At 41.1% G+C, this 19812-nt stretch overlaps 1 protein-coding gene across 1 annotated transcript in view; it reads left to right on the forward strand.

Annotated features, from left to right (window-relative positions):
• KIF26B (kinesin family member 26B) overlaps positions 1–19812 on the forward strand; it is a gene marked incomplete at both ends in the record, with an annotated part of 277666 nt that overhangs the window by 205368 nt on the left and 52486 nt on the right. Inside the window, 4 exons of the mRNA XM_082276851.1 lie at positions 11667–11873; positions 13412–13505; positions 15626–15888; positions 18556–18739. Coding sequence (XP_082132977.1) covers positions 11667–11873; positions 13412–13505; positions 15626–15888; positions 18556–18739 — 748 coding nt within the window. The remainder of the gene's footprint in view (positions 1–11666; positions 11874–13411; positions 13506–15625; positions 15889–18555; positions 18740–19812) is intronic.

Genomic DNA, 19812 nt, shown 5'->3' on the forward strand with positions numbered 1-19812 from the left:
AGGAGGAGGGTCAGTGGCAATTTTACACTGTTATACTGCAGCTCAGGGTAAAAGAAGTTAGTAGGTCTCTGTGACAGGAGACAAGTTCCATTTGTCAAAGCACTGTTTGCATTTAGTTCCCATCAGGGGCTTCCATTTAGTTTCCTTTCTGTCATTTTTGTTTATGTGCCTCTCTGATTTGGTATCATTTTTGTTCTGTTCTGTTTATGTTTAGTACAAAATAAAAAAGCACAGGAAAGCAGTACACTCCTGGTATCTTGGTTCTGTGATCAGTCAGGCCAGGATCAGTGCTAAGCAAACAGCAGCATCCTCATTGCTTGCATACCTGGATTTCTTCCCATGGGAACACAGGATGCAGTGGAGATGAGCTGTACTGTACCTGGAGTCAGACGCATGCCCAGGAGTCAGCATCACAGAGTACTACACAGAGATCCTTAGAACCAGCTGTGCAGACTTGGCTAATAGGTCTCTGGGTTTTTCCAAGCAAGTAAGAGCATCCTTGTACCACCAGAGGCTGTGTTTGCTTTTGGGAACAAATTTGCTCAGACATATGACTTCCTTGGATTTTATTTCCTTCAGGGGTAAGAGTCAGGCTGTAGTGCCTCCTAGAGGCTACTGAAAATCCCCAACATGATGTTCACTACTGGTCAGAAAACAAATGAATGTTAGGACTGGGGAAAGCATAAACAGTCCAGAGTCTGAGAAGCACAAGCAGTCAGAGCCTCAGCAACTGCTTCTGGAAGAGTTGGGAGAGGTAACTTCGTGTACTGTGTGTACCCAGGGGAGACTTCTGTGGGGCAGTTCTCACCCCACCTCCAAAAGGAGTGCCAACATCCCACAAACGGCACTATAAACACACCCAACCTAAACAGTGTCCCCAGTGGGCTGCAGATTTGGTTTAGACTACAGGCTGACTCATTGGAGCCCATGGCTCCCTCTGCCAAGATGTGTTCCTCCCAGTTTGCATCTTGGGTCACGTGAGCCATACAGGTATTGGCAAAGCACGGTTTGGGAGGGAGAAGAGGGATGGCAGTGCAGCCCACCACAGTGGGAGGCTTACGGAGTAGAATGCTGGATCACTGTTGGAGATGGAAGATTATGGAGTTGTGTGAACCTTCAGATGCATCTTGTATGACCTTGTGTTCTATTCTCTTGTTCTGGGCACAATAAACAATTCTGTTTATTTCAAGGGAATGCAGAATCAAGCCCAAAATAAAAGTTGGGGATTTCTGTTAAGGCTCAAGAAAAAGCACTTTTAAATTGAGATAATGTATAGTTACAAATGGATCTCATTCATTCTGAGTGGGTGCTTGGCTCTGAAATTATTGTGCCTCCCTGTACCACTGCTAAAGAGAGAAGCATGAGGGTACTATTAAATAGGATGCAACATGAAAGAAAAAGTAAATTTAATATTATGTTTATGCCCTTGTAAACATTATAGTCTAGAGTTAAGGGATAAGAAAGGGAAGAACCAGAGTTCAGGTAGTCTATTTAGGTAAAGCACACTTTTCCTGGGATCTTAGACAATTCATCTACTCTTAAGCTTTATTTCTGCCATTGAAAATTAAGAATAATTGTAAATATGTCTTGATCCTGTCAGAAGACTGCAAAGCCCCGAGGGATCTTCAGATGAAATGTTCACTAGCAATGTAGATCATATCATTGCTTGGATCCAGGTTTTATCATTTCCTCATTTTCCAAATTTAATTTTATTGGGGGTTGTTCCTAACTAAGGTCAAATCCTCATCTCATATAGTTGCAGGTAAATAAGGAACTATTGCTGAATTCAATGGCACTATAATATATTACATTCCTCACTAAAGCATCTAGCTCTACTCCTTGAAGTTTCTACTGATTGTTTCATGCAACATATGGTACTGGAGGCTGCTTATACTCCTCCTGGAGACTGCATTGCTCCTCTGAATACCCAAGCACTTATTAGATATCTCCCCTCTATTGCCTAATATGATAATTGTACCCCCTTTGTTTTATATAGACTCTCTTTCACAATGTGGCCCCGTGCTTTCTTCGGGATTTTTTTCCTCACCACGAATTCCCAAATTCGTAGTCAGAACCATCCCTTTTATTTACTGTCTGTCATTATGAGCTGCCACTCCAAAGTTTTACACATTTTTTTTCCACACTTATCTGCATTAAACTGCAATTTTTCACTTCTGGCTTGGTTTAAATAATGTAAATCCTTCTTGTCTGATTGTATTGCTATTTGTTATTTATGGTGGATGGTGTACACTTTTATATGCGGACCGGGGAATCTTCTTTTGTATGCAGCCATGGAGATCATCTTTATAAATAATGGAAAAGCTTACAGTTGTGATTATACATCTATTTGCAATACCTGTATATCCTTTGTTTCTCTAGCACTGAAAAGATGTCTCAAAGACACGTGTAAGGGAAATTTTGTCTTTTATCTGCATTCTTTCCACAGAAATTCTTGTTTCCTTAGACAAAAAACCAGAGAGCCTTGTTCATCTTGGAATTCCTCATCTCCTGAGAATATATAATGTGAAGCCCTCAGTGTCACACTTTCTTGCATTAGTGATAAGATGACCTGCTGCTCATACTTACGAAGCTGCATCCTGTGCACCTCTTTCACAGCTTCACAAAAAGGGAAACTGGAGCTTTAAGAAATAGTATAGCAGACATAATTATCAAGGCACATGCTTGTGATATTGCTATTGTTGATACTGCTTCTGCTTTCTATCAACACCAGTCCTTGTGACAGCTGAGGCAGTTCAGTCATGTTTTGCTGGAAGGGCAGGTTTCTAAGAGAAAGCTTAAATACGCAAAGCAAAGTTCTCTTCAGTCTTTCTGCACAGCAGCCAGAGAAGAGCATGGCCTATGAGAAGGAGCCAAGTGACTCACCATTGCTGTCTCCCTGCTCCCCAGGGGGCTGATGGCAGCCTTATGCAGGCAGCAGGAAGGACAAGGCCTTGTCATCAATCACGAGAGCAGAGAAGTTCCTTTAGGGAGCCTGCCTTGCTGATGCTGCAAATGTGTTTCATGGGTTTGGCTGATTTGTCTGTAGGATCTGTAGATATCAAGCCAGGTTGGAATAGAACAGAGCAACATATGGCACATCACATGCTTGGGAGATCACCACTGCACAGACTGAGTTTCTTGTATTTAACATAGAGAATGCTAAACATGGCTAAGCCGTGCAATGATCTGTGACTGGGACAATTCTGTGGCTTAACCATGGCAGGCAGCTCAGTCCCACACAGCTCCTTGCTCAGTCTCTCCCAGTGGGATGTGCCAAGGGAATCAGAAGGGTGAAAGTGAAAATCTGTGTGCTGAGATAAAGACAGTTTACTGGAAAGAGCAAAAGCTTCATGCACAGGCAGAGCAAAATAAGGAATCCATTCACTACTTCCCATGGGCAGGCAGGTGCTCAGCCATGTCCAGGAAATCAGGGCTTCCTCACGTGTAATGGCCATAACTCAGCTCATCTCCCTCTTTCTCCTTCCCCTGGTTTTATATGCTGAGCTGCCATATAGTGGGGGTTATCCTTTCAGGCACTTGGGGTCATCCCTCCCAACTGTGTTCCTTCCCCGCTTCTTGTGCACCCCCAGGCTACTTGGAAAGGTGATACAAGATGCTGTAAAGGCCTTGACTCTGTGTAAGCTCTGCTCAGCAGTAACTAAAGTGTCCCTGTGTTGTCAACACTCTCTTCATCATAAATCTACAGCACAGTCCCATACCAGCTACTGTGAAGGAACTAAACCCAGTACAGACTATAAAATAAATTAAACAGGAACAGGAAATATTCCTGGACACTGGCACTCAATCATCGTAGTCCTGCATTGTTAACAAAGTCCCTGGCAAGGTGTTGGGCACTCGTCTCTCCCAAACAGCTCCAGGCATGGCTCTCAAATTAGCACGGGCAAGGGAGCATCTTGCAGGCTGTTGGATATGGCCACACCATAGCAGAGGATGAGAATTACAGGGAAAGTTGCCAGTTCTCCATTTTGTGCCAGGTAACAGTTTTTATCTTGTTTAATTTACTACATAAATACTTTGTGTCTAAAGACCCTTTTGAAAAAGCTGTATTAAGTAGAAAAAAAGGAATGGGTGAAATGCTCTACTAACTGAAGTGAAGAAGTATATATGCTTGATTTTGACAGGTACCAAGGAAAAGATGATCTCTAGAATTCACGGCAGTCAATTGTACTTGTACTATGCACAGAGAAATAAGTTCTTGTCATAGTGGGGGAAGCAGAGTAAATTTTTGCAGTAGTGTGTTGGAGCCTTAAGTAAGCATCTGCTCACTGTACCGATAAGCAGTGGGTGCATGCTTACATACCTGCAGATCCACTGCAGGGAAGACAAGATTTGCCAGCTGATCCCATGTTGTTCATGCTGGGATTGTTGAAGGCTGTTTTGGCTTGTTCAGTTCTTAAGAAAATACCACTCTCAGTGATGTTTAAAGATATTCTCAATAAAAGAAAAAGAAAAATAATTTCATCCCAGCACATGGGCTGAATTACCCTGTTGTTGGTCCCATTGTAGGTGCAGGTATGTGGAGAATGTCAGAAGCTGGGAAAAATCCTCCTCCTGCTTGAGGCAACACACAGACTGCCCAGTTATGCAGTTTTGAAATGCAGACTTGCCTTAAAGAAATCATAAGAAAGCAAAAGGAAAGACATGAACCCAGTCTGCATGTGGGGAGCCTTAAGAAAAGACTGTTTTCCATGACGGGATGTTCCTCATGTCTTCTTTGTTTTTTGTTTTTTGGTTTTTTTAATTTAATTTTTTTTAAGAGTAGAAGAAAGTTGCAGTGGTCTCTGTTAAATTAGAATCTAGTAAATGCTGAAGTAGCAATGTTACAGCTGAATGGCTGGGCTGGTGTATGTGCTGGTTTCAGACAGTGTTGGTGCTCAGCACTCTCTTTCAGCTGTACCAAACCACAGCGACAAACTCACAGCTCCTGTTGCCATGAACAGTACTGGAAGTGACTGAGCTGTGCCCTCTGACCTGAGTGTATTACACACCAGATTTTATTGAATTCATTATTAAAGTTGCATCGTCCAGCTGAAAAAGTATGCAATCATGATAAGTGCTTCCCATTACTGCTACAAGTCCAAATTAGTTTAACTGCTGTACAGGATGGGGTTGATGAGCCGGTAAAATTTTAGCAATTACACAAGATAGAAACAGAGGAACTGTTGTAAAAAAAGAGGAGACCTGCATGCTCTAATGCTATTGCTCTTTCAGTTGTTTTCACTGCTTTTCCAAAGCATCAGTATCAGTAACAGCCATTTCCACCAGCAGCAAGAGTGTTCAGGCCTCTGTGTTTTCTAATTTGTGCTAAAGAAAAGCACTGAAGCCTAGGAGAGTTACCTTTGTGCAAATAGAAAGAGAGGACAATGAGGCCTGTTTGCACATGCTTCCCGACCAGCTCACACTGGCATAATTCACCTGAGTTTGTTTGTGGGTTTTTTTTCCAAATGTGACCATATTTCCATTAAAGCCATGTCCACTCATACAATCCTGCATTTGTTGCATTCTGGCTCAGTCTGTTTATCTTGACCTCCTAGATTTCATGTTAGCATGATCAACTAATTGTCTCATGATCTGTGAGAAAAATCTTTTAACATACTTACAGGTGGTTTCATATCCTCTGGGATTCAAGCTTTACATCCATCATGCAAAAGCATGTAAGTGCACAAGTGTATGGGATGGCCTAGATTTTCTTGTGCCATAGTACTTTGTGGCTGGCTACAGCAAAAATGCATGCCTCCCACCATTATTTACAACCGTAACAGTGAGAAATTACAAAACCTACTCTTCATTAACCTCCAATAAGGCTGTTCCTGCAGCCAGTGATTGCCATTACATTGATGGAGTGCTGAAACAGCTCAATAGTCCTGGCTGGCCTGTCTTGCCTGTGACTGCACTGCAGCTCCTGCCTCCCACCACTACCCAGAACACGTCCAGCAGAAGCTGCTCAAATGATTGATGAGAAAAGAAGCTCATAAAGGCAAGCACAGTGCCTGAAGCAACAGCTGTCTAGCCCTGTCCCTGCAGTAATTAGATAAATGAACCCCAAATGAAATCTTACAGGCAGGAGTAGAAGGAAGTGATAATATCCCCAGTGTTGATCTCTGCTTGTGTTGCCTCATTCCAGTCTGTGTTTGTAGCTATTCGTGTGTGATACAGATTTGACACCGCTTACCTCTCCCACCTTCCCTGCTCATTTTGCTGCCGGTCCTGCAGACAGACCCCTGTGGGCACAGGAGACATGGCAGTGGCACTGGCTGGACTCTGCTTTTTTTTTTTTAATATCTTTGGCACCAGATCTACTTTGCAGAGTGTGCTGAACCTTTGTCCTTCTCCACAGAGTATGAACATAACAAAAGGTCCGTGACAGGTCACAGATTGAGTTTATCTGAGGAAAATCCTGCAATTAGCAAATTCCTTCTTTGAGAAATAGTAGTTGTGTTTATAGGGATGCATAAGATAAAAAAGGAGAAAGAAAAATGGTTCAGGCAACTGAAATTTTCAGAGTTGATTAAAAGGCTTATGGTTATTTCTACAGCACAGTAGCATAGTGATAATACAGCAATTCCCCTGGGTCTTCCCTTGGAGCTACTGAATGGTATCCATGAAGAAACCCACCAGTACCAATAATTGCCATTTAGAGAGAAATTTATGAAAAAAAATTATATATATTCATAAAATGCTTTAAAAAACAGTGTATATGATTGAAATACGCACACGTGTAAAATAAGTACATAGACAAATATACAAAAAAACCCCTTTTGAGGAAGCCTGAACAGTACAGCTCTGATTCTGCTCTTATTTGTGGCATTTCACATCTGGAGTAATATTGTGAATTCAATGACTGTAGAACTCATGTAAGAGCAAATCATGTCTTTGAAGGCAGGAACTGAAGTTCAGAGACATAAATGGGGGTGCTGTTGGATTAAATAGTTGTCCAGTGAAATCCTGTAAACTCATAGGAGAAAGCACATTAAAAAATGCTAACAGCATGAGCAGAATTAAGAAGTGAAGTTATATCCTATAAAAGGCACAGTAGTGATGCACAGCAAGTGACCTTTTCTTTTATTCTGTCTCTCCACTCCTAAGCTGGAGTAATTTCTTGCTGAGTTCAGCCAAATTTGCACAGGTGTAAAATGATATCAAAATTAAGCTCAGGTTGTTTTACCAAGAGCACATGTCTCAGGAGATTGCTTTCATGTTTCCCCACAGAAACAGTCAGAGGTACATCTAGGGCTGGGCACAGCCAAGATCTGGTCACTGGAATTCAAACAAGAATTTCTGGCAGACTGAGTGGTCCCAGTAATCGCAAGTGGTATCTCTGAGACGCTTCAATTACAAGAGATTAGTGGGAAACTGTAGCAGTTGACTAAAGGAGTAATGACACACGGGAAGTGAAGCAGAAAACCCGCTTTCTTCTTTTTAGAAGAAGTTCAATTTATACTCTATTTAAATATGAATTGCAAGCATAAAGTATCAGAGTTCTTAAACTTCACTCTTCAGTTAGTTTCAAATTAACCATACCGTATTTCTGAGTTCCCCAGAGCAGCACTGTGATCTTCAGCCTCTCTGTTCCTTAAATTGAGCTGAAGTCTTTTGAATCCAGTAAGTTCCTATGCTACCCCTATAGCTGGTTGAGTTACATTTGCCCACCCCTGTGCTGCCTCCCCTGTGGTGTGGATTTTTAAGGGCCAGCATGGACTCTGAGCCTCCCCTGCTAACCCCCAGCTATAAATTGTATGAAGGACTGTGAAACAGCAGGGCAGGAGGCTGTGGTATCCCATCATTTCTACTGCTGTAGCTTAGTTGATTTACTCTTGTCATAACCACTGTTGGGAAATGCTTTGCCTGAATCCTTGGGTTTAGGTTACCAGGATAATAATTTTTTATAATGGAGTGTGAATCTAATGGCTACTGCCAGTCCTTTGAGGGCAGTCAGTGACTGAATGTCTCAGTGTGCCTGGCAGTGAAGTAAGCTGTGACTCTGCCTCCTGTACAGGTGGGCAGTGTGAAACAGACTGCACTCACAGCTCGCAGTCATACTGCACCTGGACACAGCCATCAGGAGGGGTCCTAGATCCCCAGTCTCAGGCTGATTCCCAGACCACAAGCTTGCCTGGCTTCTCAGAAGATACATCTGGATCAGATGTTTTAAAATCTGTTTTGGTCTGCCTAGTTTACTGTGCCACATATGTAGTTCTGAATGTGTTTCTCAGGACTGAAGTTTGCCTGTATTTTGCCTGCCCATTGGATTTTTGTTACAGTCACAGCTCCCATGGCATATAGGGGACATACAGCCTGCGCAGATGGGATCTAATTGTTTTCTCATTAATGTAATGTAAATCAGGAGTAATTTGAAAGGGATTGCACTATTGTGAAACTGGCCTGGAAGAATATTTAAGTGCCTACAAATTACCAGATGAGTTCAAATAATCTATTGTTACTACTTGTATTCTGTGTCCATCACGCTCATGTGCCTGGCTTTATTTTTGCTGGCATTTGATTTTTGCTGGAGACTGTCACGCAGATTTGTGTTTGTGTGTGTGCACGCTACGGAATTTGGGCAGGCACTGTGCTGCCCAGAAGGGGCATTTTTATTATGCTTAGAGCAAAAAAGAATAACTTTAGGCAGCCTACAATGTAGGCACCTATATCTCAGGTGAACATTTAAGATGCCTGTGGTGCTATAGAGAAAGCAAGAGGTATTTGTGGAGCTCATCTGTTATAAAACAGAACATGCAAATTAAGTGCTAGAAATGCCTGTTCCTCTCTGTTGCCTGCAAAGTGGTCAGACAACTGACTCAGAGCCAGCTCCTGCAGGCTGATCTAAATGGAGGTGAGTAGAATTACCTATGATATGGTGTCCCAAGGCACACAGACATCTTCCTGATGAGTAAGAAGTAGTCCAGCCATGAGAATACCCACATGTAATTACTATAATATTCCTCTACCCGAACACATAGGAATGTGCTCTTTTCCAGCCTAAATTATTCTAGGATTCTGTGTAGACATGGGGCTTAGGGGCATGTCTTAGAGCTGGACTTGGCAGTTATAGGTTAACAGTTGAACTCAAGATCGTATGGGTTTTTTTCCCAACCCATGCAATTCTGTGATTCTGTGAACCATTATTTCTCAAAACAAAAATCCCAAATGCACAGGAAATACAAAGGTTCATGGCAATAGAAGTATTTTTCTTGAGAAATGTCTATATTCAGCCGTGTTGAGGAGCAATATATGCTGTTAGACAGTACCTGGGGCTTCTGAGTTGAGGGTTTTTTGGTTTTTTTTTTGCTAGAGGTTCATTCACTTTATCTGATGCTAGTAAATTTTTAGGATTTCAGTTAAATTGGTGTTTTACTCTTGAGAAAGAGGAACCTGATGCCTTAGCTTCTGTCACTACAGCTGTTGGAAGTTAGGAGGATTTGCAGTGTTACTTCAGTAAGAAGTGGCAGGTATTAATCTGATTTTGTGTGAACAGGTTTAGATCTGGACTCATGCCAGTGATATTACATCATAACAAAGCCGGCGTAGCTGAGGTTAAAACTGAATGCCCATACAGTTTGAGGCCAGAAAGAATTCTTAGACTGCCTGTATATGAAAGATTGTTAAATTTCACACACTGTCCATTCTCCAAAACCCTAAAAAACTTACCCCAGGGTAATTGGTTAACTCTCCTTGGCACACAAAGATCAAGGATCTGAAGGTTATAGTTTCATAGCAGCCAAAAATATGCATAAGCTTATAGGGAAAGAGTTTTCTAAAGCAAGCATTTTATTTAAAGTAGTTGAAGAATAGCATTTATTTTGTTTTCCAGCAGATCAGTCTAATACTCTTGATATTGGTATCTACTTTAAAATGTGGGACACAGTAAAAGAAAGCTAGAGGCATGTGAAGTTGAAAATAGGAAAACAGCATAAGATTGATACTGCCCTTTGTTTTCTCGCTCCTCTAGGATTTACAGTTGTACTCCCTTCCTTCCCTTCTAACTTGACCAGTGCTTCCCTTCTGTTCTTCCAGAAGACCTAGGAATAAACAGACCTTGCCCAGTTCATGTGGACTGACTGGGTGTATTGGCTGCTGTTGTCCTCAGTAGAAGTCAGCTCTACTTAGGGTTGGGTCCAGAAGAATGCCGTTGGCAAGACATTAGAGGTGTTTTTTTCCAGTTAAAGGTTAGGTTTCACAAGCAGCTCAACTAAGCAAGAATCCATTCCCACCCAAGCAGTATTTTTCCTTTTTTCCTCATAAAATTGTGTAAAACTGAAATTGTGTGAGCAGATTTGGGACCATTTCACCATATAATGACAGTTTGTTTTGCCAGGTTAAAATACTGGAGTCAAATTACCAGTTTGCCTCACTAACATACAGAGAAGACATCACAGAAATACTGAATAATGCCAGTTAATCTCTGGTCTCATTCTGTTGTCTTCAAAGGAGTTGTGTCAAAAATGAATTTTCCCAGATTTTACTTCTCAAAGCAGCTGATTTATTTGCATTCAGGATGAGCTTGGGCCAGCATGAAATGAGATGTACGTACAAACAGCACCAGTCTCAGTGAGACCAACAGGAACTGCAGCCCAACTTCTGGGGCTACAACCTCCTCCCAGAATGTGTCTGCAATTCCAGCAGCAGATGTGCTCCCACCCTATGCTGACATGACCCTTTGTGGTCGCTTGCATGCCAAGCATGGGTGGGTTTGATACAAGTGACATACGATTAAGGAGCATTAATATAAAAGTTCTGGCTAGTTGGTGAGAAAGCCAATCTGCTCTAGGAGAAAGTGTGCAGGTGTGACTAGATCTGGCAGAGAGGTGATGTTTGCCCTCTAAAGTCAGGAGCTCACATGTCTGCAGGTAGTGAATTTATGGGGAAAACCAAAGCCAGATTGATTGTCATCTGTTTTACTTACATCTAAATTGCTTACCAACTCAGCTAAGGATACAGCACAACCTCATTAAATCTATGAAGATTTATTTTTGTCTCAGGAATAACATCTTATTATGTAGCTATTTAATGAGTTGTGAGCTAGCATGTTTTAACAAATCTTTTATCGCTTATTACATTCACTCCCTTGATGGTAATTTCAAAATCTGACCATTAAAATGGGACTCTTTTCACAACTCTTTGATGATGGCACTCAGAACTGTGCACTTCATCTTTGCGTTTGGATTAGAATTGTAAAGGTGTAAATTATAGATCTGGCTTTTATGGGCTCTTATTGATCAGGCTGTTTCATAGGAACTGCAGCAGCTCTGAAAACTTAGCAGTCTAGAATATGTTTCAGCTTTCTTAATTGGGCCACCAGGGTATGGTTAATTTTCAATTTATATTGCGAGTAAGACAAGGTGATGTAATACTTCCTCATTGTACTTGAGTAGCATCGACACTAAAACACCATGATATGCATTGTAATTCTCAACACACGAGTTACTTGTTGAAGTAGATTGAGAGTTCTAGCTTCATTCACTTTGTATTTTAGGACAAATTCTGCTTAATACTTTCTGTGTGTTCACTGACTTCCACTGAGACACTAGCTTTGACAAGTACATATGATTGGTCAAAGGTAGCTGGAAAATTCATTCAACATAGCAGTTGTAGAGCAACAAACAGACTAATGAAATGTGCTCATCTTTTTGTGTGTTTGCTGACAGGTCAAAGTCATGGTGCGCATTTCTTCCACGCTTGCCAGAGACACGTCTGAGTCCAGCTCTTTCTTAAAAGTTGACCCCCGTAAGAAGCAAATCACACTGTATGACCCGTTGGCCTGTGGAGGTCAGAATGCTTTCCAGAAAAGGGGCAGCCAGGTTCCACCCAAGATGTTTGCTTTTGATGCAGTTTTCCCCCAAGATGCATCACAGGTATGATCAGAAGAGTTATCTAAGCAGCAGTGTGCACCAGAGCCAAATTGATTTCTGCTGCAGCAGTAGTACTTTCAGGGGACTTATACCAGGGCTGAATTTGGTCTGCCATGTTCATCAATAATGAAATCAGTTTATCAAATTTTAGCTCAATAATGGTGTGCTTTCTTTATTCTTTACTGTAAATAATTTCTAAGATTATACATTCAATAAATGTGCTAAATGGTGCCTAGTAGGAAAATCCTCAATATCAACAAGTTACTGTATATTATAAAATATTATTATTTGGGGTTTACAGAGATCTGATCAGAACTGCAGTTCTCTATTGTAGTCCTCTATTAACTAAGGGATCAAGGATTATTTTTACAGTGTTCAATTGTACAGTTTGGAATAGGAAGATGGGGATTTTAATCCACAAATCTCATTCATGTGTATATAGTCAGATTTCTTATCTTTATTAGACTTTGGTCTGGTGAACTATGCTATCCAAATGGCATGAAGACAGTAAAAGAGTGAAATAATGTTGCAAAGTATAATTAGAAAACAGTGCTGCAAGGCTGTCTCTGTATTCATAGACTAGACAGAGCTAGGACACAGGGCCACCTGAAGTACTGTCACATCATTGTATCATTGGGTCGGTCCCTCACCCAGTCCTGGTCCAAGCACCTAGCACCTCGCAGACTAACTAACGCCTGGATGCAGTTCAAGGGGCTGGCCTGTGAACACTTCCTTTCTTGGCCCATTTTATTTTCTGTTGCAGAGATAGTCTAGAAAGAGCCGTGAACTAGGGTGAATTTACATGATTTGTTGTCAAATGCGAAGTGCTTCCCATCAAGGCCTAAATTGTGAATTCTGACTAAGTTTCATCCACTGTTGTTAAGCAGTTGCTGCAGAAGCACTGTAGAACATTCAGTCTGCTTGAATCTTAAATCCAGAAATACCTGGGGTAAATTTCTGTGTTGTACTTCTTAAAATACTGCTACACTCTTCAGAACGGAGTCTACTGCTGCAAAAAGCTGAGAATACTCATAATAATGCGAGGTCACCTAGCTAATACCAAGGAGGCTGCTCCCTTTACATTCCTTACCCACATGCTAGTGGAATTGAACTCAGTCCATTATTGAGCAAATAATAGAGCCTGCAAAATTTCCTCAGTGTTGGATTGTTTTTTAATCAAATCTGTATTTTAAAATCCCCTAATTCTAACAAACCAACTACAGCCCCTTACAATATATGTATTTTTTTAACCCCACAAAGGATGCTGATGCATCAGCAAATGAAACTTACTTGACACAGAACAAAAGTCCTGCTTCACATGCTTACACAAGTAATGTCATTCCCATCAACAGCACAGGTCACATGAATGAGACAAGCAGGATTAGATTTTTTTGATACTTCAACATGGTATCTGCAGCATGGATGATATTACTACCCCTTTCTAGTGAAAATAATGATTTTCCTTTCTATTGTTAATGCTTTTATTTTCTTTCTTTCTTTCCTTTGTTTTTTTTTTTTTTTTTCCCCAATACCTGTGACAGGCTGAAGTATGTGCTGGGACTGTGGCTGAGGTGATCCAGTCAGTGGTCAATGGGGCAGATGGCTGCGTGTTCTGCTTTGGTCATGCCAAGCTTGGTTGGTATTGCTAAATTTCCCTATTCAAGCAGCAAAATGAATATTTTTAACCCAGGATTGCTAGTCTATTAGATTAAGTAAAACAAACTTTCATTTGTCTGTGTATATTAATTGTATTTGAAAGTAGTACACTGTGCATGATCTTGTACTAAATCTTCACCTCTTGCTTACAGATCTATTCACTTTGCTTATTGTGTAAATGTTGGACAGCATGCTCTTTGAAACAGAAGTTACCTTTGAATTATTGCTTCATTTCATCCCTTAAATACTATAGCAATTTTGTCTTGCATTGTCTTCAGTCGTTAATGAATGGTCCAACAGTGCTCTACAGTTTTACACCTATGTGCTTGGTGTTGGTGAGGGTTTGCCCAAATGCCACTTTTATCAAGCTGTGTAAAGGCTGTGAGTATTCACTCAAGTATTTGATGTTTGTGATGACTCTCTTCAAGTGCTGTGACTGGGCACCCAAATAGTTTGATTTATATTCTATTCCCTGATTAGACAATTCACTCATTACCAACTTCTTCCAACCGTGTCTGCAACAAATCTCATTCTAATGGTTAACTGAATGTTACTGTTGGATCAAAACTCACACTTTGGACATGCTTCAGTAGCATTTCAGGTATTCATGGAAGGACAGTAAAATGGAGAATCATCATCATTAACACACTATTCTTCTGAAATAACTGGATTTTGAGAGTAATCATATGTTTTGTTCATGCTTATCTAATTGTATTTTGAAAGTACTGTCTCTTGAAGGAAGAGGGGTTTATTGCGTGTGTGCAATGATCTCTATTCTTTACTGTCTCAAAGAAACACAGATGTACACATATAACTTAAAAGGATAATTCAGTTTTGCAGGTGGTAAAGAAGATCAAGCTGTATCAGGCCATGATTATCCCAAATTGTAGGCAACAAAACCTGGAGAGCACTGTATGCTGCAATGCAGCCCGGTCTGGTACAATCAATGGAGCAGGTTGCCGGTCCAGTTACACCAGAAGGCCCCTCTGGACCAGGCAGGGGTAACACTAGGATGAGCTCTTAGATGTTTAACCCTGCTGTGACCTGCCAAACACAAGATTGCAAATGAGATGGAAAAAGAAGCCACCAGTTAACAGCGTCTCACAAGTGCTACATGTCCTTTAGAGAGGTATCTTAGCTAGGGTTTTCCTGAAGCATGAGTTGAGTCTCCGCAGTTGCTTTGTTAACTGCACCACCACCATTCCACAAACCATGAACATACCCAGACCTTGACACAGACATGTGCATAGAAATATTTTTCTCACTGATCTTTTTCCACATAGATTCAACATAAGAAATTAAACATAAGAAATGAAACAAAGTAAAGAAGCCACAAGTACTTGCCGGAAAAGATGTATACCTTTATCATTTCGCTTATAAATTTAGGAGCTTTAGAAAACTTCTCTGAAAACATTATATGTAGTGACACCTAAAACAGTGTAAGATGTGTCTGTTCTGAATCAGCAAATTTTTACAGCAAAGAAAAGCCAGAGCTATAATTGCAGACTTAAAAAATACCAAACCAGAGGATGGTTTTGACCCAGATGAAATATTAATTGTTGTGGACCCACTTCTGCACCAAGTGATTGCATATAACTAGTTGGTTTTGTGTTTTTTTTTTTTTTTCTGAATGAAGTTACATCTGTGTCATTCTGGGACCAGGTTTATGTCAATCCCATCTCAGCATTTGAAATATAATCTAGTGCTTTGAAGTAAAATGGTATTGAAAGAATACCACACTTACAGTACTTAAAGTAGAGGTTTTCAGAGACCATGGCATTCCTGCTCTGCTCAATTTCTTCCATGATTCACCCACATCATACGCTGCAGCGTTGCAAGGTGAGGGCCTGCAGCACCCTGCCTTGGGAACGGGAGATATCAGGGGAATGCATGAGGTAATGATTTTTGAAAACAGCTCAAGATTTCATCTGCATTTTCCATGTCCTCTTTGTCTACCTGCCTATATTTTCCCATTGCTGACTGTCCTTGTTGTAATGAAGTTGTTTTCATGAAGCTGTGCAGGATAATCTCTCTTGGCAGAAGGCTGTGAAGGTCCTGGGAATGATATTATATTTTCTTCATCTCCCCATTCCTGACAGGGAAGTCATACACCATGATTGGGAAGGATGATTCCATGCAAAACCTTGGTATAATTCCTTGTGCCATCTCGTGGCTCTTCAAGTTGATCAATGAACGCAAAGAGAAGACAGGAGCACGTTTCTCAGTCCGGATTTCTGCAGTGGAAGTGTGGGGGAAAGAAGAAAATCTGAGAGACCTGTTGTCAGAAGTGGCTACAGGCAGCCTGCAAGATGGCCAGTCCCCAGGTGTCTACCTTTGTGAAGACCCCATTTGTGGCATGCAGGTGAATCCAAGACTCATTTTACACTGAAACAAGTAACATGACCTTTTTTTTTTTTTGAGTTATTGAGATGGTTCAAATTCAAGAACTACCCAGAGCATAAAGTTTATAGACTTGAAAGTGTTTACTTTAAAACATGCAAGAACTTTATGACCTGCAGCTGCAGGGCCATCTGCTCTCCTGGCCTAAATATTTGCACCTCTGGTATAACTGATATTGAGCAGGGGCTTGTGTTTGCAATAAAATGTGAACACATTCAGTGCAAACAAAAATCTACCTCATTCTTAAAAAAAAAAAAAAAGAAAAGAGTGTAAACCACTTTTTTTACACTCTCTTTTGTAAAACAACAAGCTAAAATATTTACAGTACTGCAAAAATAGCTGTAGGCCATTAGTATGGCTGTTTATTTCTTTATAAACTACATTATTTATAGCATTTCCATTAGCAGTGTTGTAGGGAGCATTAATTGCTACTTATTAATTGCTGCCAAGAAGTAAATTCCTGAGCTGGGTAAGTCAAGAAAAGCTCAAACTCTTAGGTTTGGAGTTTTAGCAAGAATGAGTAACTGGCTCATGTATTTTCTGGGTAACCATGAGAAATTCTCAGCAGCCCTATTTCCTCCCCTCCCCTACCCCCCCGCCCCCCTTCTTGGTTTGAGGGGAAAAAGGACCTATTCTTTAATTTTGCTGCTTGTGAGGGAGTAAATCTGCTTTTTGTACAAGTAGATGAAGAGGGAGCAAATGAAGGTGATGGAGCTTGAAAACATTCTTTCAGGTTGAAAGGCAAAGCCTGCTTCTGTTGAGAACCTGCAGAGCCCTGCCTGTTTCAGGGTGGGGAATGGAGGGAGAAGGGAACAGACCTACAGGGTCATGTACCCTATATCCAGCTCCAAACATCTAGAGATCATGACTCACATCCACACAAGTCATGAACTGTGAGATTTTAAACAGCAAGTAATAAATTTTCTTATCTCTTTGTGGTTTAAGCTTTTTCAGCATACTTAGGTCATATTTTCCATTCTCTTGCATTCTACCTAAGGACTACACAGTTGTGTTTTGATTTTAAATAACAATTAGGGTTAATTTTCACTTAACTCCTGACTTTAGTGTTTTATGAAATACTTACTGTATCGCAAGAGATCTCACCCTCTGGTATGCAGTAACTGGTGCAGTCTAGTAAATATGAGAGACTTGAGTCTGCACAGCTCCCATTGGGGTGATGGATGGCTCAGTTAAGATCTGAATTCCCATATGTACGTTGCATGTATTACATAACTGTGTCACAACCAGCATCTCCTTGCAGCTTAATTCTTTACTAAGGTATTTTAGCACACTAGCAATAATAATAAATATTGCATTATGGTAGCTTATTTTCATATAGGTACAGACAGTACAGCTATATACGAAATTACTTATTTTATATCAGTGAAGAAGAGGTAGCTCCATGAGACGCCTATGCATCTCTGCATTGTGAAAGACTGAATTAAATTGCAAGGAAAGAAGCCTTTTTATGTGTGCTTACAAGGCATTCTGGAGTCATGTGTCCTACACCTGAATTCTCCAAATCCTCAGATGAAGGGAGGATATTATATTATAGCCATACAAATATGCAGAATCAGCAGTGTGTATAGCAAATGAATGATCACCATATGTCATACTGTCTGTCACTGGACCTTTCCACATATGCACATTTTCTTGTTGCTTACATTAGTGAGATCAGCCCACAGACTGGCCTGCCTTCTGCTGGCCTTGTTAACTACTTCCTGTCCCCTTCCCTCTTTCCTGAGAGAGCTTAGCCTTCAGCTGTGTCACCAAATTCCATGCACAGCCTCAGCTTTATCCCTCCTCAGGCTGATTAATGGTCGTAAAGAGAAAACAGAAGTACAGTCTTTTGGAGAACTTAACTGTCAGCTATATTGTATAGCAGGAGAACAAACCCCGTGAACGGGGAGTTCCTTGTTGTTTTTATGCCAGACAAAACAAGTCTATCCTATGGGCCGTGGGCCAGTTCTATGTACTGCCAAAACTAATGCCATCAGATTACACAGTCATGTGTCCCTTCCACAGACAAACTAATTGTAGGTGCCATGAAACATGCAGGCATTCCTAACATTAGGAGGGGTTAATAATATCTGCCCTCCCATGCTGTCTGTCACTTTGAAGAGTTAAGAGCAGGCTGCTGACAGGGATTGAGGTCCAGCAAATGTGAATGTATGTACATTACCTGCCTTGTTCCATTTAGTGGATTGCCCTTGGTATGAAGGGGCAAGGAAAAGGCTTCTCTTCTGTGCTGCTCCTCATATGCCATGGGGCAGAACACAAACACAAACTTCAGTCCTGCTATTTTTGAGATTTATCTGTGGACTGCTTCCTTCTAACACTTTCTGAAGGATAACACGTAGCCCTGCCTCTGCTATTTTCCACCAGCTGATGAGTTTCAGATTGACATGTCTTCCACAATTTTTTTCCCCCTTCTAACCACAAGGGCTCCTGGAGGGCATGTTACTGCCACTGCCAGTGTCAGGAGGGTCTCATTCCATTGGGTGCTTCCTCCTTTTTCGTCCCAGTAGAAGCCAGTGTACCCACACCGTGTGTTGATTGCGGGAAGTTGTCTGGCGGTGTTTACCTGTGTGGGAGTTTCTCAGCCATTTCTCCCTGGTGTTAACTGCAGCTTCAGAACCAGAGCGAGCTCCGCGCCCCTACGGCAGAGAAGGCCGCCTTCTTCCTGGATGCCGCCATCGCCTCCCGCCGCAGCAGCCAGCGGGACTGCGATGAGGAGGATCACCGCAACTCCCACATGCTCTTCACCCTGCACATCTACCAGTACCGCATGGAGAAGAGCGGCAAAGGCGGAAGTAAGCTGTCCTCTTGCTCCTCTCTGCCTCCTTCAAGCCTGCCTGCAAACTGGGCCTTCAAACAATGTTCTTTAGTGGTGAAAACTAGTTCTCCATTCAGCATGGAGTGGGGCCACTCATACCAACAGACTGTCCACGTGCCTGGCGAAGACCTTCCAAAGGCTGTTAAAGGCCACTGGGGATTATTACCATCATTTGTCAGTTTAGTTGCTCTTGTGGAGATACTGGCAGTTCTCAGCCCTGTGTGGGCCTCTGTATCTGAAAAAAAAAAAAGGTGCTTTTCAAATTGGCTTTTATTATTATCTTTATAGATAGCGTTGAGGTCATGGATTAAAATATTGTGGTGACTGGAATTCCTTGCCACCCTTATGTTAACTGTTCCTCTTTGGCACCTAAATAGGGCAGTGTGTGTGGAAGCTGACGTTGACAACCCATAAACTATACCCTTTCTTGGAGATACGTGGTATTTTAGTTGCTGGCCCAACTGTGTGTGTGCAAAGGACTCTTATGGTTCTTTGTAAAGGGTCTGGATTTTTCAGATAGGCTTGCTCCTTCTCTTGGCTATGTATACTTTTACTGGCTTTTGTCTTTATTTCCATATCCCACTTTTAAATGAGGAAAAGGTGCTTCCATATCTACATATATATTTTTGTAATTTTCAAAGCTTTCGTTTTTCTCACACCATTTTTATTTTTTATTATATTTGTCTTCTGTTTCAAGTCTCCCAAATTGTTTATGACTGCAGATATACAGAGAGGGATTTTTTTTTAGTAAATTCCAATGATAAAAGATTTGTATAATATAAGAAGTGCCCCTGCTGAAAAAGAAAACTCTGACATTAAAATTCTTTTTTTTTTAAATAATCATTTTTTTACAGGGAAAAATGTTTGTTTGAAAGACACCAGAGACATCTGCTTCTTTAAATTCATGGGCTTAAGTAATTCTGCAGAAACAGCATATGTTTCAGCTCCTGGCCCTGCATAGGTTATTAGTAATAAGGAATAGATTGCAAAGCATGATGTATAGTGGGTGATCACCACTGCAGTATTAATGTCTAATGTTTAAATGAAGAA

This window comes from Coloeus monedula (genome assembly GCF_965178545.1).
Source record: "Coloeus monedula genome assembly, chromosome: 2".
Taxonomy (NCBI): domain Eukaryota; kingdom Metazoa; phylum Chordata; class Aves; order Passeriformes; family Corvidae; genus Coloeus; species Coloeus monedula.